The sequence below is a fragment of the Neoarius graeffei genome, chromosome 14 (assembly GCF_027579695.1).
Source record: "Neoarius graeffei isolate fNeoGra1 chromosome 14, fNeoGra1.pri, whole genome shotgun sequence".
Lineage (NCBI taxonomy): Eukaryota > Metazoa > Chordata > Actinopteri > Siluriformes > Ariidae > Neoarius > Neoarius graeffei.
Window position 1 is genome coordinate 36,168,075 of NC_083582.1, and position 26,555 is coordinate 36,194,629.

The window sequence follows — 26,555 nt, forward strand, 5'->3', positions numbered from 1 at the left end:
GTAGGTGTGAATGTGAGTGTGAATGGTTGTCTGTGTCTATGTGTCAGCCCTGTGATGACCTGGCGACTTGTCCAGGGTGTACCCCGCCTTTCGCCCGTAGTCAGCTGGGATAGGCTCCAGCTTGCCTGCGACCCTGTAGAAGGATAAAGCGGCTACAGATAATGAGATGAGAGATGAGATTACAAAACAGCAATTAAATGATATTTTAAACATCTCTTGAAACCTTTTAGAGGGACAGTTTTTTGCCAAATGGCAAATGCTATTCCATAACTTGACACCCCTAAATCTTATAGAAAATTGTCCTTTGCTGTTTAGAAATTTAGGAGGAGAGGATGAAGCTCTGTACACTGCCAAGTTAAATAAGAATGAACCTGTGAATTAACTTCAAAATGGCTCTTAAACTGTTCAGGAACATTCCCTTTGCTCGAATGAATCTCATAAATAAAAACACATTTGGAAAATATTTGGAAAATATCAACATCATAAATCATAAGGGGGCAGCATGGTAGTGTAGTGGTTAGCACTGTTGCCTCACAGCAAGAAGGTTCTGGGTTCAAGCCCAGTGGCTGATGAGGGCCTTTCTGTGTGGAGTTTGCATGTTCTCCCCGTGTCTGCATGGGTTTCCTCCGGGTGCTCTGGTTTCCCCCACAATCGAAAGGCATGCAGGTTAGGCTCATTGGTGGCTCTAAATTGACCGTAGGTGTGAATGAAGTGTGAATGGTTGTCTGTGTCTATGTGTCAGCCCTGTGATGACCTGGCGACTTGTCCAGGGTGTACCCCGCCTTTCGCCCGTAGTCAGCTGGGATAGGATCCAGCTTGCCTGCAACCCTGTAAAACAGGATAAGCGGCTACAGGTGATGGATGGATGGATGGATGGATGGATAAACCATAAGGGGGCGGCACGGTGGTGTAGTGGTTAGCACTGTCACTTCACAGAAAGAAGGTCCTGGGTTCAAGCCCAGCAGCCAACTGGTGCCTTTCTGTGTGGAGTTTGCATGCTCTCCCTGTATCTGTGTGGGTTTCCTCTGGGTGCTCCGGTGACATGCAGGTTAGGCTAATTGATAGCTCTAACTTAACCGTAGGTGTGAATGAAGTGTGAATGGTTGTCTGTCTCTATGTGTCAGCCCTGTGATGATCTGGTGACTTGTCCAGGGTGTACCCCGCCTTTCGCCCGTAGTCAGCTGGGATAGGCTCCAGCTTGCCTGCGACCCTGTAGAACAGGATAAAGCGGCTACAGATAATGGATGGATAGATAAATCGTAAGAACCTGCAGTTTTTAAATAAGGGATTAGATGCAACATGTGATTCTGATCGGGTTGTGATTCTAGCAAAACATTTCTGGAATACCAGAATTTTGTGAAGGGTAGTAGGAAAAGTACTTGCCCAAACTATATTACAATAAGAAAGGTGAGGATAGGTGAAACTGTCGTAAAGAGTAAGGAGACAGTTTATAGAAACAAGATGACTGACCCTCCCTATTATACCAGTTGATTTATTCACTTTTTGACGAACCCAGTCTGTGTGTTCTCTCAAATTCAAACTTTCATGAACAATGAATCCCAAGAATCTTGTAGATGACGCTTGAGACATCTCAGTTGACTCAGTTATGATTTTAGATAAATCTTTGGGATACATCTTTTTACCACTGAAAATGATAAAATTAGATTTTTTTAATATTCAAAGATAATTTGTTTAACTTACACCATGTAGCATAGGCAGTTAGGCCAACATTAGCTTCTTTTATCAAAGAGATGAAATTTGAATGAGACCAATATTTAGGGTTGTATCATCTGCAAACATAATTGGAGAAAGAGCATTTGAAACATTTAACAAATCATTAATATAGATAAGAAATGATAATGGTCCAAGAACGGATCCCTGTGGAACGCCACAGCGTAGTCTGGCTTTGTTTGAATCACAGGCCTTGACACAAACAAACTGTCTTCTATCAGAAATATAATTACTTAACCATTTGTATGTAAGATCATGAAAGTCATATTTATACAAATTTCCCCAACAAAATAGAATAACTTTGACCTGTGAATTCATGGGTTTCTTCTTAACCAATAGAAAACACAAAGACAGGACTATGGGCGACTTCTTTGTTTTTTTTTTTTTAAAAAGGAGTATTTTATTATTAAGAGTGGTCACACATTGCTATTTTCTTACTTGGAGGACATCTTGAGAAAATCTAGCTGTTCCATCCACCAACATGCGTGAAGCCTCCCCCCCGGTATGTCTTTTAGGATGTTCTTGTTAGCAATGTTGGCACCTCAAAAAGCGAACATTATGAGCGACAAATACAACCCCGATTCCAAAAAAGTTGGGACAAAGTACAAATTGTAAATAAAAACCAAATGCAATAATTTACAAATCTCAAAAACTGATATTGTATTCACAATAGAACATAGACAACATATCAAATGTTGAAAGTGAGACATTTTGAAATTTCATGCCAAATATTGGCTCATTTGAAATTTCATGATAGCAACACATCTCAAAAAAGTTGGGACAGGGGCAATAAGAGGCTGGAAAAGTTAAAGGTACAAAAAAGGAACAGCTGGAGGACCAAATTGCAACTCATTAGGTCAATTGGCAATAGGTCATTAAAATGACTGGGTATAAAAAGAGCATCTTGGAGTGGCAGCGGCTCTCAGAAGTAAAGATGGGAAGAGGATCACCAATCCCCCTAATTCTGCACCGACAAATAGTGGAGCAATATCAGAAAGGAGTTCGACAGTGTAAAATTGCAAAGAGTTTGAACATATCATCATCTACAGTGCATAATATCATCAAAAGATTCTGAGAATCTGGAAGAATCTCTGTGCGTAAGGGTCACGGCCGGAAAACCATACTGGGTGCCCGTGATCTTCGGGCCCTTAGACGGCACTGCATCACATACAGGCATGCTTCTGTATTGGAAATCACAAAATGGGCTCAGGAATATTTCCAGAGAACATTATCTGTGAACACAATTCACTGTGCCATCCGCCGTTGCCAGCTAAAACTCTATAGTTCAAAGAAGAAGCCGTATCTAAACATGATCCAGAAGCGCAGACGTCTTCTCTGGGCCAAGGCTCATTTAAAATGGACTGTGGCAAAGTGGAAAACTGTTCTGTGGTTAGACGAATCAAAATTTGAAGTTCTTTATGGAAATCAGGGATGCCGTGTCATTCGAACTAAAGAGGAGAAGGACGACCCGAGTTGTTATCAGCGCTCAGTTCAGAAGCCTGCATCTCTGATGGTATGGGGCTGCATTAGTGCGTGTGGCATGGGCAGCTTACACATCTGGAAAGACACCATCAATGCTGAAAGGTATATCCAGGTTCTAGAGCAACATATGCTCCCATCCAGACGACGTCTCTTTCAGGGAAGACCTTGCATTTTCCAACATGACAATGCCAAACCATATACTGCATCAATTACAGCATCATGGCTGCGTAGAAGAAGGGTCCGGGTACTGAACTGGCCAGCCTGCAGTCCAGATCTTTCACCCATAGAAAACATTTGGCGCATCATAAAACGGAAGATACGACAAAAAAGACCTAAGACAGTTGAGCAACTAGAATCCTACATTAGACAAGAATGGGTTAACATTCCTATCCCTAAACTTGAGCAACTTGTCTCCTCAGTCCCCAGACGTTTACAGACTGTTGTAAAGAGAAAAGGGGATGTCTCACAGTGGGAAACATGGCCTTGTCCCAACTTTTTTGAGATGTTTTGTTGTCATGAAATTTAAAATCATCTAATTTTTCTCTTTAAATGATACATTTTCTCAGTTTAAACATTTGATATGCCATCTATGTTCTATTCTGAATAAAATATGGAATTTTGAAACTTCCACATCATTGCATTCCGTTTTTATTTGCAATTTGTACTTTGTCCCAACTTTTTTGGAATCGGGGTTGTAGTTTTCCCCAGTAATGTAGTGGAGTGCATTGGTGGTGAACTGCCCAGCTCAGTGCTTGAGTGTTTACTGAAGGACTTGGTGGCCAGGGTTAAAAGCCAGAAATCACACAAGTACGGAGCATTTACAACTGAAATAAACACAGAGTCTTGCAGGAGGCCCACCAGAAATGTCACTCGTCTCCCTTGAGGCCTTTCAGAAATATTTCCTTGGTTGCGTCTCAGATGTAGAAGTGATTGAGTTTTACTCCAAAACAGAACGAATCTGAAACCTTTTTGTCTCTGTGTCTTAATAACAATGCAGCAATGCAAAGTACTACGTCTGGGGGGGGAACAGCTTCCTGCCTTTTGGCAGAGCGCGGCCACTGTGTCAGACAGATGATACAGCAAAGATGGAGCCATTTGGTGTAGATATAATCATTACCATCCTTAATAAAGAAGTATGTTTGTAATTTCACTACTCTCTGGTGGAGGAAAAATATGTCTGAGATTTTGTGAATTTTGCCAGCGTGCGTGAGTGTATTTTGTTTTCATGAAGCTCAGGAACATCTGTACGGTCAAACGCAGTGCACAAAAGTCACATGGTTTAGTTTGTTGTTCAAGGTGCTGGTTCCAAACTTGCCTGCTCGGGATGAATGCAATACATCAAGATTCTAAAATACTCGAACAGAAAGGGATCTTTATTTTTCCAAAGCCAATACTGTAGCTTATTCATTCTTCCACACATCCATAACAACAATCGCTTAATATTTCACAATGCTGCATTCCAAACATCAGTGCTCAGTGTTAACTGCTGCAGTGTTATTTCCTATGGAACTCGCTTGTCTATGTGTGTGCATACTTTTTTTTTTCATAGCAATGCGAGCTGTGGCACTATGAGAATTAGCTGCATGACATAATCCACCATGGAGGTCACTCCAAACAACTGAGAGTCTGATTAACACACACCCCATTTAGCACACAGCGCCACCTAGAGAGTAACTAAGAGGCCTAGTACTGGTTTCCATGGCAGAACATAATTTCTGTCGTAGCTTAGTTTGAACGTCAGTGTAACATAGTTTCAAAATAACCTTAAGTTATGACTTGCTGTAAACAAAACTGTTCAGCAATTCTGTTCAAAGTGGACAATGCTGCCAAGAATAGAGTACACGGATAAATCATTTTTAGTGGAGAATTTCTTCATGTCAATAGTTACCTCCGCCAACTGTGTTGGATGAGGTTGTTTTTCGCCTTATTTGTTTGACTGTTCCCAGTGTAAATCAAAAAGTAGTGAACGGATTTTGATTAAATTTGGAGGAAAGGTGGGCTATGAGCCAAGGAAGAATTCATTCATTCATTCATTATCTCTAGCCGCTTTATCCTTCTACAGGGTCGCAGGCAAGCTGGAGCCTATCCCAGCTGACTACGGGCGAAAGGCGGGGTACACCCTGGACAAGTCGCCAGGTCATCACAGGGCTGACACATAGACACAGACAACCATTCACACTCACATTCACACCTACGGTCAATTTAGAGTCACCAGTTAACCTAACCTGCATGTCTTTGGACTGTGGGGGAAACCGGAGCACCCGGAGGAAACCCACGCGGACACGGGGAGAACATACAAACTCCACACAGAAAGGCCCTCGCCAGCCCCGGGGCTCGAACCCAGGACCTTCTTGCTGTGAGGCGACAGCGCTAACCACTACACCACCGTGCCGCCCCAAGGAAGAATTGATTTAGATTTTGCTGTAAATTCGGATATATATGTGGATCCAGGATTTTTTTGTTTTTGTTTTGCCTTTTATCAACGTAACTCAAAAAGCAGTAAACAGAATTGGATGAAATTTGGTGTATTATACTAGGTTCAAGGGGTGGTAGTGGTTAGCATGGTCGCCTCCCAGCAAGAAGGTTCTGGGTTTGAACCCAGTGGCTGACTGGGGCCTTTCTGTGTGGAGTTTGCACGTTCTCCCAGTTTCTGTGTGGGTTTCCCCCAAAGACATGCAGGTTAGGCGAATTGGTGGCTTTAAATTGACTGGGAGTGTGAATGGTTGTTTGTCTCTATGTGTCAGCCCTACAGTGACCTGGTGACTTGTCCAAGGTGTACCCTGCCTCTTGCCCATAGTCAGCTGGGATAGGCTCCAGCTTGGTCATGACCTTGTACAGGATAAGTGGCTACAGATAATGGATGGATAGATATTAATAGCTTTATTGTGGATGTAATACACATGTTTATACCAGATCGTGGTTCTGACTGGCTGGTGATGGTATAATACAGTGCCAGTCAAAAGTTTAGACACTGGATTAGACATACAAGGCTCACCCATGTTTTTTTTATTAAAAGGTGAAGAACTATCAGCATGCCATTTTTGCAAGATATTGTTGACAGTCAAGCATATTTTACTCTACTTCCCTGGTCTAAACACCACACGAGAACTTTTTTACTCACAAAATATCTTGGATGATGTTTTTAAGAAGGTGCCTCCATCCAAAGTATTAGACTTTCTGTCATGTGTTTTTAAAGCAGCTCATTTAGTTATTTAATCCTTTGTTTTATTTTTGTAACACTTCCTGATGTGGGTGGAGCACAGAAGCACGGCAGGTAAGAGTTGATGTTTTACACAAATACTTTTATTCTGGCTTTTCAGCTTTCTTTCTTTCATCCATCCATCACTCACTCACACATGCATTGTGGTTGGAGAGAGAGCTCCCTTTCTCTGCTCTCTCTCTCCTTTTATGCTCCATCCCTGTAACACAAACAAACACACACACACACACACACACACACACACACACACACACACACACACACACACACACACACACATTAATTGACAGCAGGTGGAATGACTTAGCCACTTACCTTCCGGAGTGGTCCAAGATGTTATCTTTTTTACCTCCGGCCCCAGCTCCGCCTTCTCTGGAACTACCAACACCACGGGGACCCCCTCATTCCAACGTTTTAAAAGGTTGAGGTGGTAGATTTGCAGTGCCCCGCCCCTATCCGTTTGCTTCACCTCATAGTCAACATCCCCGACTCGCCGTGTGACCTCAAAGGGCCCTTACCACTTGGCGACTAATTTAGAACCCGACGTGGGCAATAATACGAGCACTTTGTCTCCCGGCATAAACTCTCTAAGGTGCGTGCCCCTGTCATACAGCCGGCTTTGATGTTCTTGTGCCTGCCGCAAATTCTCCTGGGTTAGGTGCGTGAGGGTGTGGAGTTTTGCGCACAGGTCAAGAACATACTGGATTTCATTTTTACTCAGTGAAGGTCCCTCCTCCCAATTTTCTCGTAGCACGTCCAGAATGCCACGCGGCTTACACCCATATAATAATTCGAAGGGAGAAATCCCCGTGGAGGCTTGCGGGACCTCTTGTACTGCGAACAACAGGGGCTCGAGCCACTTATCCCAATTATGTGCATCTTCACTTACGAATTTACGGATTATGTTTTTGAGTGTCTGGTTAAATTGCTCTACTAAGCCATCCGTTTGTGGGACACTGGTGCAGATAGACTTAGTCCCCAGTAACCCATACAGCTTGCCCAGTGTGCGTGACATAAACGAAGTGCCTTGGTCTGTCAGGATTTCTTTTGGAATCCCGACCCGGGAGATAAAGTGGAAGAGCACTTTCGCAATACTGCATGCTGAGATATTGCGGAGAGGCACTGCTTCCGGATATCGCGTTGCAATGGCCCGACGAGATCCAACCCAATTCGCTCAAACGGGGTCTTGATTAGAGGAAGAGGGCACAAAGGCGCTTTTGGAGTGGCCACGGACATCCCCGCAAATCCCTGGCCAATAGAACCGGGCCATTATTCGGGCTAGTGTTTTATCTTGCCCCAAGTGTCCAGCCATGGGATTAAAGTGAGCCGCATGGAACACGAGTTCCCTACGGCTCTTTGGGATTAACAACTGGGTTATGTGTTCCTTGGTTTGAGTGTCCTGTGTCACTCGGTACAATCTATCTTTAATAAAGGCAAAATAGGGGAAGGTCGGTGCTGCGCTTGGCTGAAGAGTTTGACCATCGATTACTCTCACTTGGTCAAACGCATGCCGCAGAGTCTTGTCTCGTGACTGCTCTAACGGGAAATCCCCAAGGGAATCCCTGAGAGAGGGAGGAGGAGTGGGCTGCTCCTCACTCTGATGTGGTGTTGACTTAGACGGCTCTGCGACAGCTTCTCCAGTCAACGCCACACCGGGATCTTCCCGTGACCTACTAGTGCAGGACCCACTGTGTGTTAAATATTCCATTAGGTTTTTAAATCCCGGCCAATCAGTACCCAAAAATCAATGAGTGGGTGAGACGGGGACTAACCGCCAGCTTTATTCTATGCATTTGGCCCCGGAATAGAATTTGGACAGACACTAGAGGGTAATGGTGAACATCCCCATGCACACACGCAACACTTTCACCGCTTGTGCTCCCCCCAATGCCTCACCTTGCACCAGGTGTTGGTGAATTGAGGTCTGATTACAACCGGAATCCACCAAAGCGTGATATGTAGCCCCTTGAATACTCACCGGTATGCGATACGTTCCGGCCCGATCGGGGGCGGTTTCTGGCGCGTCGGGGATCCGGATTACAGCACTGACCTCCCTTGCAGAGCTTTGACCTTGGAGATGCTCCGATTACCCACCACGCCAGCACACCGGCCCAGGCTTTCCCTCTGCACTGGTGTTATGGGTGTCACTCACCTGAGGGGGAGACAACACAGACACAGGAGAGGGAGAGGGGAGGACACCACGGGTGTGACAGGCCGGCTGGGGAGGAGCCAGCCGCCGTCTCCGTGGCAGGGGAACGGGGTGGGGAGGGGGATGAGGGACAGGGGGAGAAAAGAGAGAAGAGAAGCGAGGGGAGACGCCTCATCTGCCTGCCATCGGAGCCGCCTCCAGATGGTTCTCCGCCAGCTCCATGGTTCGCTCCAGCGACACCGCGTGATGACACTGGACCCATTCCGCCGTTCCTTCTGGAAGTTGAAAGACAAACTGCTCCAGTGCCACCAGATCGATGATCTCATTGGCGTCGCGATTTTCCGCCCTCAGCCACCACCGGCAGGCATCCCGGAGTTGCTGGCCGCATGCAAACGGCCGGCCGACCTCCTCCAATGCCAGCATCCGGAAGCGCTGGCGATGTCGCTCTGGGGAGCATCCGAGCCGCTGCAGGATGGCTTTCTTTAGGTCCGCGTAGACCAGCCCACTGTCAGCAGGGAGCTGCTGTGCTGCGAGCTGTGCCTCGCCAGTCAGGAGTGGGAGAAGGTGCGCTGCACGCTGCTCCAGCGGCCACCCCCACGCCTCGGCTGCTTGCTCGAAAAGAGCGAGGAACGCTTCTGGATCGTTCTGTGGTCCCATCTTCGTGAGGGTGGCAGCAGCGGTGGTCGACGGCGCTGCTGACGCGAGTAGGTGCCAGAACGCCTGGCGATCTTCCTGCTGGGCCAACATCAAGGCTTCGAAGCGTTGCTCCTGCTCCTTTCGGAGGGTGATCAGCGCTTGATGCTGGTTCTGCTGGGCGGTAGCGAGGGCAAGGATGAGCTCTTCGAGTGGCGGGGACTCCATGGGGTGGTTCTCTTCTGGGCTCCCGGGTTTCGGCACCACTGTAACACTTCCTGATGTGGGTGGAGCACAGAAGCACGGCAGGCGAGAGTTGATGTTTTACACAAATACTTTATTCTGGCTTTTCAGCTTTCTTTCTTTCATCCATCCATCCATCACTCACTCACTCACTCACTCACACATGCATTGTGGTTGGGGAGAGAGCGCCCTTTCTCTGCTCTCTCCTTTTATGTTCCATCCCTTTAACACACACACACACACACACACACACACACACACACACACACACACACACATTAATTGACAGCAGGTGGAATGACTTAGCCACTTACCTTCCCCGACCCCGTCCTCCATTCACAGACTGCTGTTTGGCCACGCCCCCACTGCCACAATTTTTTAAGATATTTTATGTAATTTTATTTGTTTTAATTATTAAGTTACAAAGTAGTTGTAATATCTGTTAAAAATGTTTCTGCCATGATATAGCCTCAGGTACTGCTATGGCATTTTAAAAAAAATCACTCACTCACCCAAAAGTTTGGACACCTTCTAATGCAACGTTTTTTTCTTTATTTTTATTAATTAAAAGACACTTCATGTCTTAAAGTAATAATGGATGTTGCTTCTCTTTACTTAGTTGAGCGGTTTTTGACATAATTAAGCCATGCGCCTTGTTGTCTATCAGCTCATTTATGACTCTTTCATGGAATAACTGTTGTATTCTATCCACAGTCACTGGATTTTGAGAAACTGAGTATTTTTACTTTTAGTTTTTGCAAATTCAATAAATAAAAACTTATATACAAAATGTCCGACCAAATCATTTCCACTTAGAATGTAAACAAACTGGTGAAATGACAGGCACAATTTGTGAAAAATGCGATAATAATAATTCTATAAAAAATAAAAAAGATACGTTCTTACCATCAAATACTTTTATTCCATATTTTGTCTCTTTTTTTTGTATTTTTGGGGGTTTTGTTTACAAGGAGAGCTTTTATTTCATCCTCGGTTGGTTCAGCAACACACTCCACTATTTTGTTTTTATCTACTCACGATATGTGAGCTGATATCCTAGTAGTAGAGTAGCCAATCAGAGCGCGCGATTGCTCATATCCAGTGAATGTGGAGAGAATAATATGGATTACTACAGTTGTGGAATAGGGCTGCTTACTGCATTTTTATTATTTACTATTTACTGTTTGATCTCAAATGCAATAAGAAGGCAAGAAATTGCACTAATTAACTTTTGATGAGGCACGCCTGTTAAGTGAAAAGCATTCCAGGTGACTACGTCATGAAGCTGTGCAAAGCGTCATGAAGAAACTAAAATATGAAACATATTTTGTTTCTTAACACTTATTTTGTTTACCACATAATTCCATACATGTTCCATGTGTTATTTTGTAGTTTTGATGTATTTAGTATCGTTCTACAATGTAGAAAATAGTCAAAATACAGAAAACCCTATGAATGAGTAGGGATACACAAACTTTTGACTTCTGACTGGTACTGTAAATGACTCTTCACGACAAAATTTTGATCTATGATCACTAGTTAGGATGTTAACTAGCTATCTAAAGTGTCGATGGTGCAACTAAAGTTCTACACCGAGCTAGTTCTAAACTAATTACTATTAACGTATGGTTTAGGATCGACTTTACACCCTGACATATGCTCGAATTTTAGTTTATTTCAGTTCAGTCGGCGCAACTGGCTCCTATTCTGCTATGCAGTAGCCGGACTGCTATCTATTAGATTCTCCTCTAATCTGTGTTAAGCAATCATGCTGTATGACTGACTTCATGTCAGAGATATGTCAGTCTGTCATTTTGTCCTCCTCTCACATTCCAAGAATGCACCTGAAATTAGCTCAAAGTAAACATTCAGTGGATTTTATTTGGACAGATGTGCCTCGCTCCATCATTATCACTTATCAAAACCAGCTGTGCATGGACGAGCAGTGAGGTAGGGAGGTGGACGAATAATGTATTTTGGAGGTGCATTAGCAGCTCCAGATGTGCCTATTTTTAAAGCTGCTAGTGAAGTGACACAGCTGGGAGTGTGTAAGGGCATCTTCCCACCTGAGATGCACTGCTGTGTTCAATAAAATCCAGTGCATTCCTTCCTCAAATCCACTTCTGTGTACCGGTATGTTGATATCAAGTTCAGTGGCATGGATTGTGAATGATTCTGAATGGCTTTTACAGTGTTATATGGAATTTGTCCAGAATGAAGGCAGTTGTGTTTAGTGCACACAGCACTTCATATTGCCAAAGGTTTGTTGAAATAACGATTTGAACACTTGAGGCCATTGATGGAAAAACGAACCTCTCGGATAATGAACTTTTGAAAGATGGCTAACTTTGATGGCTTTCATGTGTGGACCCGAGCTGCTCACATCTTGTGCTTTTTTTACAACAGGATTCCGTTCAAGTGCAGTGTGGCTCTTGAGGTTTCAGTGGACCTCAGAAGAAAAGTTGGTGAAGGTCACCAGAAGGTGGTGTAAAAGCATTTGTAAACTAGAAGGGCACTCGGTAGAGTGGGTGCCTCCATCAAGCCACATTTTTATCCCCTGCCACGAAGTGCACAGGGGGATATAGGAATGGTGTTCGTCCGTCCGTCCAACCTTCCATTCGTCCATCCGTTTCAATGTGTGCTCATATTACTATTCATGATCTAAGTTGAGTTCGAAAATATTTTAATTATTTTCAGAGTTATGGCCCTTGATTTATCTTATTGCACTTTGTACAAGTGGACTCAATCTAAACAAGTTTTCTCAGAAACGACATAAGCTACATCAGTGAAACTTTGCGTGCTCATACTACTGGTCATGGTTTAAGTTGAATTCGAAAATCTCATCTCATCTCATCTCATTATCTCTAGCCGCTTTATCCTTCTACAGGGTCGCAGGCAAGCTGGAGCCTATCCCAGCTGACTATGGGCGAAAGGCGGGGTACACCCTGGACAAGTTGCCAGGTCATCACAGGGCTGACACATAGACACAGACAACCATTCACACTCACATTCACACCTACGGTCAATTTAGAGTCACCAGTTAACCTAACCTGCATGTCTTTGGACTGTGGGGGAAACCGGAGCACCCGGAGGAAACCCACGCGGACACGGGGAGAACATGCAAACTCCACACAGAAAGGCCCTCGCCGGCCCCGGGGCTCGAACCCAGGACCTTCTTGCTGTGAGGCGACAGCGCTAACCACTACACCACCGTGCCGCCCAAATTCGAAAATCATTTAAGAGAAATTATTTTCAGAGTTATGGTCCTTGATTTTCATTATTGAACTTTGTACAAGTGGACTCAGTCTAGAAAAGTTTTCTCAGAAACTACATAAGCTACATCAGTGAAACTTTGCATGCTCATACTAGTGAAAAAAGCTGGGTAGCGTTTTATGAAGGTGTCCTAGCACTTGCGACATCATAAGTCAATATTAAAGCAATGGGCTTATCAAGGCGTAAGTGTTCAGAGGTCTTCATAAAATGCTCATGGCAGGGGATAGTGATGACCATGTCTTCTTGTAGGATTTGCAACAAAGTCTAAGCAATTGTTCCTTGGACCATGGCTGACCTTTCCTTCAGATTTCATCAAAATCTGTTTACTACTTTTTGAGTTATATTGGGAACAGACAAACAAACAAACAGAGGTGAAAACAGAACCTCCTCCAACAAAGCCTGGAGAAGCAAACATCTGACTTCTATGAGTTCACTTTCAGGAGCATAGAATCAAGTGAGTGACAATGAACCCTTGTCTCAAGACAATCAGTGATGAATTGATTTGTTAGATTCTTTAATAAACACTCACCGGCCACTTTAATAGGAACTTGTTGTTGATTCCAAGATTCCTGTTCTTGGCTGCAGGAGTGGAACCCAATGTGGTCTTCTGCTGTTGCATGCTGAGATGCTTTTCTGCTCACCACGGTTGTAAAGAGTTGCTATGAGTTACTACTACAGATAGGTCCTGGCAGCTCGAACCAATCAGGTCATTTTCCTCTGACCTCTCTTATCAACAAGAGATTTGTTTCCACCCACAGAACTGTCGCTCACTCAATGTTTTTTTTTTTTCTTCTCCGCACCATTCTGTGTAAACTCTAGAGACTGTTGTGTGTGAAAACCCCAGGAAGATCAGCAGTTTCTGAAAAACTCAAACCAGTTCATCTGGCTCAAACCAACACCCATGCCACAGTGAAAGTCATCCTTTGAGATCACAATTTTCCCCATTCTGATGTTTGAAGTGAGCATTAACTGAAGCTCTTGATTTGTTTCTGCATGATTTGATGCATTGTGCTGCTGACAAGGGATCGGCTCATTAGACAACTGCATAAAACAGCAGGTGGGTGGGTGTAAATACAAAATGCAGCATTTCAGTTAGCTAATATTGCAGTGCAACATTACTAACATTTATCAGACAATCTCTAATGGCATGAAAATATTATTGATGTAAAGTGATTCCATCAAACAAATCAGACACCCAGACTGAAACAGTTGGGTGCTAAATTTATTTTGCATGAATGTTTCCACAAGGAGAATGGCGTCGACTCCAAAGCTTTGCAGTTGACTCTTCGTTTTCAATGCTTGGAATCAGGAAATTGACTCTTTTTGTAACCGACTCCCAGCAACTTCAATGTGAACCAAAAGCAGCATGTATTAAAAACATATTCGATACATGAATAAAATTAAACATGACCATGTCACTATAACGATGTGACACACAGTGGTCAATATATACGTATAATGCTGAAGGTTCTAGAGGTCACATACGATCTTAAAAATAGTTAGGCATTACCAATAACATACTATAAAGTGAATGAGTGCAAAGATTTAAAATATATTTAACAGTTATTCCACGAAATCGCGTCAGACATGAACTGATAGCCGATGAGGCATGTAGCACCGAGTTGGCTATAAGCCATGTACGATGAATTTTTTGAAAGTTCGATGAATTAAAAACGTTATACAAAACATCTGACAATCATTTCCACTTCGAATGTAAACAAACCGGCGAAATGACAGTAGCAATTTGTGAACAATGCAATAATAATAATTATTAATAATAATTGTTGGGAAAAAAAGATATCTTCTTGCCATCAAATACTTGGGACTTGCTTTTTTGTATTTTTGGGGGTTTTATTTTCAAGTACAGTTTTTATTTCATCCTCGGTTGGTTCAGCAAAACACTCTGCCATTTTGTTTTTCTCTACTCATGGTGTATGAGCTGATATCCTAGTAGTAGAGTAGCCAGAGTGCGCAACTGCTCATATCCAGTGAATGTGGATAGAATCATACCTTCCATTATGTGTAACCGCTTATCCTGTGCAGGTTCGTGGGCAAGCTGGAGCCTATCCCAGCTGACTATGGGCGAGAGGCGGGGTACACCCTGGAGAAGTCACCAGATCATTGCAGGGCTGACACATAGAGACAAACAACCATTCGCACTCACATTCACACCTACGGTCAATCTAGAGCCACCAATTAGCCTGACCTGCATGTCTTTGGACTGTGGGGGAAACCGGAGCACCCAGAGGAAACCCACACAGACAGGGGGAGAACATGCAAACTCCACACAGAAAGGCCTCCGTCAGCCACTGGACTTGAACCTAGAACCTTCTTGCTGTGAGGCGACAGTGCTAACCACTACACCACCGTGATGGCAGAATAATATCTGTTTATCCTGATATATGTAGATTGAAACAGCGGCTAAGGGAAAGAGGAGCTTATGTAGCTTTAGAGCATTCTGGGAGAAAAAAATGTTTCCTAACCTCATGGATTTAGCGCACTTAAGTTCATCGGGTTTTCTCTGTATTCTGTACACTCTTAGAAAAGAGGTCAAGAATCCTTAAATGTTCTTCAGTCCTCTGAGGGAAATCTAAATGGTTATGTTTCCTTATCACGAAGGAGAACCATTTTATCCAGAGACAGTTCAGAAATTTAAGGACTATCCAAAGAACCCCTGAAAGTGTGTCAGTCATTTTTATTCTCATGGCGTTGATGCCAGCAAAAATGCTTTGGGCATTTTTACACGTCAGTGTGTAATAATGCTAGCTCACACACATTTGGAGAACTGGGTTATGGATGTTGTCAGAACCTTAAGCTTGGCTGTTGCTCATTTCAGCTGTGGGCAGTTTAAGTGCTAGCTTCTCTTCAGGGTAACTTTAATGGCTGGTTCTCTGTTAAAAATATCAAAATATGCAGAAAATGTGTTGGGGTTGTTTGGCAGAGCCTTCCACTGATTTGACATGTAGGTTTTTGCTTTAGAGTCTGTTAGGAATTCTATTGTTTGCCACATTTTCAACCCATTTTTTTGAAAGAAATGTGTTTATTGGTTTTGAGTGTGGCACAGAGGTGTGGTAGGTAGTGTTCCTACCTCACAGTTACAGGATTCAATCCAAAACTTGGTCCATGTAGAGTTTTGTATGTTCTCCCTGTGTCTCCATGGGGCTTGTCTGGGTTCTCTGGTTTCCTCCTACCTCTCAAAAACATGCAGTTTGGTGGTTTGGCAATTCTAAATTGCCCCAGTGATACCCCTTTTCCACCAACAGGGAACGGGTTCCGTTTTGCACCAAATTTTGAACCATTCAGAGCATTTGGACCAAAAATAATTTGGTTCAGAACCTGCAAAGTTGGGTCCCAACTGGAACCAAAATAGAACTGTTTTTTCCAACATGAACGACGATATCCGTGAGTGTGTCATTAGTTTGGAGAGGAACCAGAGCACAGCAATGGAAAATGCAATGGAAAAGGATACAGCTTGAGGAAAAAATGTACCAAAAACAAGTATCTGCAGTAACAGCACAAAAGCTTGCAGGTAATCAATCCATCATCTTGCTACTACTGTTTACTCCCGTTATGCATCGTGCAACATCCTCCATTCATGATGCATGCTTGATTACAATGGTTCCAGTTCAAACTGGTGAAAACATGTTCACTAGCTGGCACCAAGGTTCAAAGAATCCTGAACAGAACTGGTTTAAGAACCTGTTCCCCGTTGGTTGAAAATGGGTATCTACGGTGCTCGGCGTAAATGAGTACACCCCCTTTGAAAAGTAACATTTTAAACAATATCTCAATGAACACAAACAATTTCCAAAATGTTGACAAGACAAAGTTTAATATAACACCTGTTTAACTTATAACGTAAAAGTAAGGTTAATAATATAACTTAGATTACACATTTTTTTCAGTTTTACTCAAATTAGGGTGGTGCAAAAATGAGTACACCCCACAACAAAAACTACTACATCTAGTACTTTGTATGGCCGCCATGATTTTTAATGACAGCACCAAGTCTTCTAGGCATGGAATGAACAAGTTGGCGACATTTTGCAACATCAATCTTTTTCCATTCTTCAACAATGACCTCTTTTAGTGACTGGATGCTGGATGGAGAGCGATGCTCAACTTGTCTCTTCAGAATTCCCCATAGGTGTTTGATTGGGTTCAGATCAGGAGACATACTTGGCCACTGAATCACTTTCACCCTGTTCTTCTTCAGAAATCCAACAGTGGCCTTAGATGTGTGTTTAGTCATGTTGGAAAAGCGCACGACGACCAAGGGCACGGAGTGATGGTAGCATCTTCTCTTTCGGTATAGAGCGATACATCTGTGAATTCACGATGCCATCAATGAAATGCAGCTCCCCGACACCAGCAGCACTCATGCAGCCCCACATAAGGACACTGCCACCACCATGTTTCACTGTAGGCACCATGCATTTTTCTTTGTATTCCTCACCTTTGCGATGCCACACAGTTTTGAAGCCATCAGTTCAAAAACATTTATCTTGGTCTCATCACTCCAGAGTATAGAGTCCCAGTAGTCTTCATCTTTGTCAGCATGGGCCCTGGCAAACTCTAGGCGGGCTTTTTTGTGCCTGGGCTTTAGGAGAGGCTTCTTTCATGGACGGCATCCATGCATGCCATTCCTCTGTAGTGTACGCCGTATTGTGTCACGGGAAATAGTCACCCCAGTTTGGCTTTCTACTTCTTTAGATAACTGCAGTGAACTCGCATGCCGATTTTCTTCAACCCTTCTCATCAGAAGACGCTCCTGTCGAGGCGTTAACTTCCGTGGACGACCTGGACGTCTCTGTGAGATGGTTGCAGTTCCATCTTTCTTAAATTTTTGTACCACTTTTGCTACAGTATTCTGACTGATAAGTAAAGCTTTGCTGATCTTCTTGTAGCCTTCATCTTTGTGGTGGAAATAAATTACCGTATTTTTCGGACTATAAGTCGCACTTTTTTTCATGGTTCGGCTGGCAATGCGACTTATACTCCGGTGCGACGTATATATGTTGTTGTTTTGTTTTTTTCACCGCGGAATAACTGGAGCTGATGCTGAGTCTGACGACAGCCACGCAGAAGAAGAGGAAACGGCGCTTCATCTGCCGCTGGAGGCAGAGTTGTTCAGAAGCGACACCGAGGATGAGGAATTCAATGGATTTGCTGATTTGGAGTGAAATCATCAGCTTGATAAACTTGATTGACCTGTGTTTTATTATTAATGATAGGCCTATAGTTATTTAAATAAGTTATGTAGTGATTTTAGGCAGTGCTTAATTTGTGAAGTGGGAGGTCCCAGAACGCAGGAGGTGGGTGGGTCCGGCGACTCAAAAAAAAAAAAGGCGGGGGATGGTTTACTATAACTTTACGCACATGCGCTTATTGTGTGTGTAAAATAATAATAATAATAATAATAATATCAGACATTATGATCTTAGAAAACGCTTTAGTGACAAACAGTTACAGACAGTAATATGTCGTGATATTATATTATAAAATATTAATTTTTATTAGTCTATATATTAAATTATATATTACATTTATCTTCTAAAATAACAGACTGTACTCATCACAACCGGTTTATTTCACCATTGGAGATCAGATCACACAAGACATGAGTTAAATGACTCATTTTAAGGATTTAAGTAGGGGATTTAAAAGCGGTTGTTGTTGTTTTTTTCACTAGACGGTTGTTTTTACTACCGTACCTGTCTTTGGAGATGATATACCTATAGCCTACTTGACCTCTGATTTGATGAAATAAAATTCGACAAAAATGAAGAATGACACTCCTCGATGATGACTACAGCTTTAATAACACAGATGAAAGAGCCATGGGGCGATAATAAGCCCTACCGGTAAAAATATTCTAAAAGCAAACTGATTAATGCATCAGTAATAGGCTACTAATATTAGTTATAATAATAATATAGGCTATTAGTAATAACGATAGTGATAGTATTAAAGATAGTAGTAGATATTTAAAATAATCAGACTAGGCTACTTACAGGGCAAAGGGCGCGTTATCACTGCTCAGCTGTTCATTTATTAAATAAACAATGCAGTCGCGCAGTAACCGCGCGCCGCTTATCAGATACAATCACAGATTCTATGGATAGAATAACCCTTCAAAAAAGTGCGACTTATAGTCCGGTGCGACGTATATATGTTTTTTTCGTCTTCATAATGCATTTTTTGGCTGATGCGACTTAAACTCCGGAGCGACGTATAGTCCGGAAAATACGGTATTTTCTTTGGGGAATTCTGAAGAGACAAGTTGAGCATCACTCTCCACCCAACATCCAGTCACTAAAATAGGTCATTGTTGAAGAATGGAAAAAGATTGATGTCGCAAAATGTCGCCATCTTGTTCATTCCATGCCTAGAAGACTTGGCGCTGTCATTAAAAATCATGGCGGCCATACAAAGTACTAGATGTAGTAGTTTTTGTTGTGGGGTGTACTCATTTTTGCACCAACCTAATTTGAGTAAAACTGAAAACATGTGTAATCTAAGTTTATATTATTAACCTTACTTTCACGTCATAAGTTAAACAGATGTTATATTAAACTTTGTCTTTTCAACATTTTGGAAATTGTTTGCGTTCATTGAGATATTGTTTAAAATGTTACTTTTCAAACGGGGTGTACTCATTTACGCCGAGCACTGTATGTATGAATGTGTGTGCGCAAGGTGCCACATAATTGACTGTCTCATTCAGGGTATATCAATGGCTTGCTATCAGTGTTCCTGGGATTTAAAAAAAAAAGGTTACTGAAAATGAGTGAGATGCCCAGAGATAGACTGGTGTCTCATACAGAGTGTATTTCTCAGATGTTTGCAAGACTAGAGATGGTGTAGCTTTACATGTGACCTAGCCTAGCTTTGTTTTTAGTATGCACCAAATGCTGAATAGTTTTGTCTTGTAAATTTGACTGTTTTCAGTCCAGATATATGTGTGATGGTTTGTGCAGTGTTCCCCCCAAAATGGGTTATATTACTGTACAACTTTGAGCGGGTGGGTGGAGCACAGAAGTACGGCAGGCCAGAGCTGAGTTTCCCAAAACTCTTTATTTTTACACTTTTCAGTGCTATCACAATCTCCCAGCCACACAGACACGCACATCAGTCGTCTGGTTGTCTGCTCTCTCCCTCCTTATATAGGGTGCGGTCACTGGGGAAGACACACAAACACAGGTTAACTGACATCAGGTGCAGTGATTCTGCCACTTACCTTCCCTGACTCCGCCCTCCGGTCACAGACCGCCGCTTGACCACGCCCCCGCTGCCACAATTACATTATAGGTATTTAACAGACACTCTTATCCAGAGCGATGTACAACAAACCCAGAGCAGCCTGAGGAGTAGTTGGAGGTTAGGTGCCTTGCTCAAGGGCACTTCAGCCATTTCTGCTGGTCCAGGGAATCAAACCAGCAACCTTTTGGTCCTCAAGCTGCTTCTCTAACCATTCGGCTATGGCTTCCCCATGGCCTAAGCTTAATAATATATCCAAATGTCTCCTTCTAATATCAGTCAAAAGTAATGTACACAAAAGGCAAGATTTAGTCCCTCCTTTGCTGTTAGAATAGCTGCCACTCTTCTGGAAAGACTTCCATTCAGCCACAAAAGCATTGGATGAGGTCAGATGAGGAGACCCGAGGTTCAGTTGCTGTTCCAGTGCATCCCAAAGGTGTTCAGTGGGGTTGAGGTCCAGGCTCTGTGCAGGCCACTCGAGTTCTTCTACTCCGACCTTACCAAAACATGTCTTCATGGACCGCATTTTCTGCACAGTAGCATTGTCATGCTGGAACAGGTTTCACGGCTCTTCGTTCCATGAAGGGAAATTGTAATATTACAGCATACATTGACATTGTATACGATCATGCTTCCAACTTTCTGGCAAAAGTTTGGGGAAGAACCACATATGAGTGTGAAGGTCAGGTCCAACCTTTGGCCATATAGTGCATGACTGGATTTTTCCATCACAACCAGTGCAAACTACACTAAAAACAAAACAAACAAGTGTTGCCAGGCAAAACAAACCTCTCCCAGTAGCACTTATGATGAATATGAAGGAAGTTATCATGAAAAAAATAGGTACCCTATGGGTACATGTGGCTCCTGCTTATAAATAAAATAGTTTTCTGATCCCATGTCCATACAGTAAATATAGTGTATATATTTACTGTATGAGCTAGTAGCCACAAAAATGAAGCATAATCCAAAAATGAACAATTTAAAAATCACAGAAGTAAAATATACCAAGTGTCTGTACTTTATATTATTCTACTCTTACCAATTACAGTTTTCAAAACTGAAACCTCAGAACTGAGGCTGACATACACACGCTGTCACCATGACCCAAACTCTTATTTCCTGGAAATGGCCTGGCGCTAGAGCTCAGTGGAATGCACTTTCCCTCTGTAATAAACATAAACATGTCTGAAAGCAATTTTGAACAGTGAACCGAATTGTATATGCTCACCAGCCATTTTAATCGGAACACATGTAGGTGCATGTGCAGTGCGCGATTGTTACACTCTTACATTCTTACAGCATGATGACATAGTGGCGAGCGCCTCTACGGTATATGAGGCAGTAGCCACTACAAAAACAATTTTGTCCTTTTTGGTGACCTTGACTGGATGACCCACAAAATGTTGGAGGTTCTATTTGAGACCAATGCCAATCTATCCTGAAAGTTTCATGAAGATCGGTCCAGCTGTTTTCCCGTAATACCGTTAACAAAAAAAACAAAGAAACCTGACTGAAAACAATATCTCGCCCCCTGGTGGACTCCGTCCCGGGCGAGGTAGGTAAAGAGATGTTCAGTTAGTTCAAGTTCATTAACGTCTAGCTAGATTTTCCAGTGCAGAAAAAGTGAATAATTTGACAAACTCCTTCATTTCAGAAATGAATACAGACACCAAAACCTTGTCTTAAAAGTGAAGAATGATTTAGGGAGTGTAAAAATGCAACACTGGCTCAGGGTTAGATCACTGTGGGACCAATGAATTTCAAGCTCTGTAGCAGAATTCAGGCAATTCGTCTGTGACCTCAGACTCCAAATAGATTGGGTCATGCAACATGACACTGATCCAAAATACAGAAATAAATCAGCAAGAGAACAATATATATTTTTTTAAAGAATGGCTGAGTTAGTGTCCTGATTTGTAATCCCAGTGAAATGGTGTGAACACTGGTGTGATCCAAAACAGGCCTAATAGAGTGGACAAAAACGTTTTAACCAGAGGAATGGAAAAAAAAAACATCTACTAAACACATTCCAACTGATCAGCAGCTACTGAAAGCATGTGGTTGATGTTAGTGTCAATAAAGTCGCTCCCCATATGTTTATGTTTATTTATTACATACTTTTCACGGTAGTTTCATGAATATTTGGGCTTGTAAAAAATGTTGAGTATGTAGTTGTTAAGTAAAACTGCCTTTATTTATTGTTTGTAATTATTGGATGACATTTGCGCAACAAATGCAGAAATCCTCCCAAACGTCGCACATCTGGATGAACAGTGATATGACTCTTGAGCCGGTTGGTGCATGAGGAAGTGGATCGCCTGGCTGGTGCCTGGGGATACTATCTAGGCAAGCTTTGTTTTTGTAATTGTGCAAAAAACACCAGCCACTTTCCAGTCCTCTATTATACTCAATTCAAGATCATGCCAGTCAAGGACAGAGCACTGCGAAGAATTATGGCTAAAAACGTAAAGTGAGAGATCTTTCATTCATGTAATCCTACTACTTACACCACCGGGAATTAGCCCCCAATATGAAACTGGTCATTTAATACCCCGTTTTTTAAAAACTTTTTCTCCCAAGTTCCTCCTGCACCACAGCGCAAACAGAGAAACCTCTAGTGAGCACTTGAGTTCGACCACAGAAAAAGGGTGCATTACATGCAGTTAAACCAAGGTCAGCAGTGGCTAACTAATAGCCTGTCATTTGACCAATGCACGACAAGCAGCCGGAGCCGCATTCAAGCAAGCTCCCTTCTCAGGGTCCACCTAATCGCAGCAAACTGTTGTTCCGCAGGATTTTGTGGTGGAGGAATCCGCCTCTGTGTCGCACAGCAATTCAGCATGGGTTTTTTTTCCTCATTGCCTTTGGCACTGGAAGCCATCATTATGAAATGAATGTTTAAATTCAGTGGCCGCAGTATGCACGATGGAGGTCATTTTAGCATAAAATGATGCCTTGCATTTATTCTCATCGCTTAATTTTAATTTGGTGGTTGCCATTGTGACTTTAGAAATACTTGTGTTTTCAAAGTACAAGAAAACATCTGCTGATAGATCATCTCGGAATGAGATGCTCCACTGACAGACCACACAGCGTGCGAGAGCTTTTGTGCACTTTTCTGGCCACAGGCTATGGGGGGGACCAAACTTTTGATTACCATATCATAAGAGGCTTCTTGGAGCAAGGTATACAGTACCAGTCAAAAGTTTGTACACCCGTACTCCTTCATATGTTTTTCTGTATTTTGAATATTTTTTACATTGTAGAACAATACTGAAGACATCAAAACTACGAAATAACACATGGAACATATATTAATTTAGATTCTTCAAAGTATCCAGCGTTTACCTTGATGATGCTTTACACACTATTGGCATTATCTTAACCAGCTTCATGAGGTAGTCATCTGGAATGCTTTTCAGTTAACAAGTGTGCCTCGTCAAAAGTTAATTACTGGACGAGTTTCTTGCCTTCTTAATGAGTTTGAGATCAAACAGTAAACAGTCAATAATAAACATACAGTAAATAGCCCTATTTCACAACTGTAGTAATCCAGATTGTCAAGAACTGAACAACTAAGTAAAGAGAAACGACATCCATCATTACTTTAAGACATGAGTCTTTTAAAAAATAAAATTAGAAGATAATTTTTTTTTAATTAGAAGTTTTTTTTTAAAAGATATTAAAGTTTCGTTTGAAGCAATTAATGATGAGTAAATGATATAATTTTGCGTGTTTGCTCACAGGGTAGTGGAAAAATTTCAGCATGTCATTCAAATTCCAACTTTCTGTGAAAGAAGGCAGTTCTTGGTTTTGTTTATTGACAAAAGTACCAGATTAATACTAAAGATCAGTCTTAGGCTACATCCACACGACAGCAGCAACGAGATTTTTTTTTTTAAATATCGCGTCCACATGGGCAACGGATCAGTAAAATTTCAGATCCATATGGCAATGCAACGCTTGCTGAAAACGATGCAATACACATGCCACACCACTACGTGCGCTGTAAGACGGTCCCATCGGAGACACCAGAACAATAGAAGTAGATACATGCGCATAAACCCCTTCTTCTGTAGCATTAGCCATGTAAAGTTTTGATTATTAATCAGTAGCGTAAAACAAAAGATGCGGAAAGAGGAATGAATGGGGGTAGATGGAAGCTGGTACGCCAGCATTCTGATATCCTCCAGAATTCTTTAATGGTCCGGAATAAATTGAATGCTACACGTTGATGGATTACTTTGTTCTTCTACGCCCTTTTTGAGGAATGTATTGTCGGACTTAAACCAACATCTGAAGAGGTGAGATTGCTCCTTTTTTTTTCCTATGTTTGCTGGCGGGATTGTTTTTGTTTTTGGAAAGCGCACGGGCAGTGCGCGGTTTGGTACTGCTTCCGCAGTGTTTGGACAAAAGACTCTGCCCTAAGGGCTATTCTCTCTCACTCTCTCTCTCTCTCTCTCTCTCTCTCTCTCTCTCACACACTTTGCATCATTACACAATAAATATTCACAGTGAAAATATTTTGTAAGCGCGTTTCATGAACCAAGTTATAGGATTTGTTGACAACTCGCATCGAGTTCGTTACACTTCTACCCGGCGTGAAGCACTGACAGTCATGTGGTTGTGACGTCATCGTAAACAAATCCGTTCTACTCATCCAGACGACTTCGCAACGGCGCCTTTGCCAGATTTTTCCACTCTGGGACCCGTTCTCAAAAGATTTCGTTTTGGGGCACCCAAAACACCGGTGCCGTGTGGATGCCAGGCCGAAACGATAAACAATTTTATCAGATTCACCTGAATCCGTTGCCGTGTGGACAGGGCCTTAGATCTAGTGAAAGCTAAGCCTGATTTGTGAGACTAACTGATTTAAAAAACAACAACAACAAAAACATCCAAGCACTGATGAATGGTTCGCAAGACCAGCTTCAGAACACATCCAAAAAGTTTTATACTCTACATTTAAGTGCAAATGTGAAAAGTTTATATAATGAATGAGTAATGGAAACTTTGCAAACACAATGAGATTCTGTTTTGCGTCAGGGGAAAAGAACGACTAGTAGTAACGACACAAATAAAAGCCTGGCTTTAGCTAAAAGTGCAGCACAACATTGTCCATATACAGTAACCTGATGGACGAAAAGCAGGATCACAGAAGGATGCAGTTATTGTGCATTCTTCATGTTATTAAATAACTACATGCAAAACAAAGTGACCGAAGACCAGTGGGAGGAAGTTACCTTACAGTGTTGTCACCTGTTCACCCTCTGCTTTGCAGATCCACATATCAAAGTAAGTGGGAAAAGGGACGATGTGAAAGAAGCGAAGGAGAAGATCATGTCTGTCCTCGATACCAAGGTGAGCTACATAACTCGGGCTGTGTGAGTAAGTTTTAATTGTACTTAAGTTTTATGGCTTTCCAAGTAAATCGTAATTGAAAGTTATATTGTTTGGCATACCAGCATAATAGTAGATACTTTTTTTTTTAACTTAATTTTTTTTATTTATGGAACAATTTTGCTCATATGGATCAATTAAAGTATCCACTTAATCAGGATTAAGGAGTCGTAATTTGATATTTGAAGATAAAATGTAAACCATTTGAAAAACTAAAGTCTTCTGACATTTTACTGATTTGAAATGATAAAGTGCAATAAAATTATTGGTGGAAATGTTATACAGTTGTGGTCAGAAGTTGACATGCAGTGACATGAATATCATCTTGGATATGAATGTCATGACAATATTTGGGCTTTCAGTAATTTCTTTGAACTTTTCTTTTTCTGTGGCAGAATAATTGTACAGCATACATCTTTAAGAAAAAAAATACTAGAATTTGGTGCACAAGTTTTAATTTTCTTTGGGTTTTCTGAAATCAACAGAGGGTCAAAATTATACATACAGCACACCTAATATTTGGGTAAAATGTCTCTTCACAAGATTTACCTTGACCAAACATTTTTGTTTACCATGAACAAGCTTCTGGCAGAATTCTGGTTGGATATTTCACAACTCTTCATGGTAGAATTGGTAGAGTGCAATTAAATTTTTTTTTTTCTTGGCATGGACTCGACTTATAAGCACGGTCCATATATTTTCAATAGGGTTGAAGTCAGGGCTTGTTTTAAGCTTAATGTTAGTCTGCTTTATCCTCCACAACCAGCTCTGATACGTGTTTGGGTTCATTGTCCTGTTGTAACTCCCAAGTCGTGTTCAAGTTTCTGATGGTTTATGCTGAATAATTCTGAGGTAGTCCTCCTTCTTCATTATTCCATCCACTTTGTGCAATGACCCAGTTCCACTGGCAGCAAAACAGCCTCAGAGCATGATGATCCTACCACCACCACCAGCTGGTACAGTGTTCCTCTGTACATGGTGGTCATTGTGGCCAAACAACTCAATCTTTGTCTCATCTGACCATACAGCTTTCCTCCAGAAGGCTTTTTTTCTTTGTTAATGTGGTCAGCTTCAAACTTTAGTTAAGCTTCAAGGTTTCAATTTTGGAGCAGGGGGTTATTTCTTAGATAGCAGCCTCTTAGTCCATGGTGATCTGAACTG

General features: G+C 42.1%; 1 protein-coding gene across 1 annotated transcript in view; it reads left to right on the forward strand.

Annotated features, from left to right (window-relative positions):
• The window catches only part of bicc1b (BicC family RNA binding protein 1b), a 172,942-nt gene that overhangs the window by 70,427 nt on the left and 75,960 nt on the right, over positions 1-26,555 (forward strand). The window contains exon 4 of the mRNA XM_060939572.1: positions 25,276-25,355. Coding sequence (XP_060795555.1) covers positions 25,276-25,355 — 80 coding nt within the window. The remainder of the gene's footprint in view (positions 1-25,275; positions 25,356-26,555) is intronic.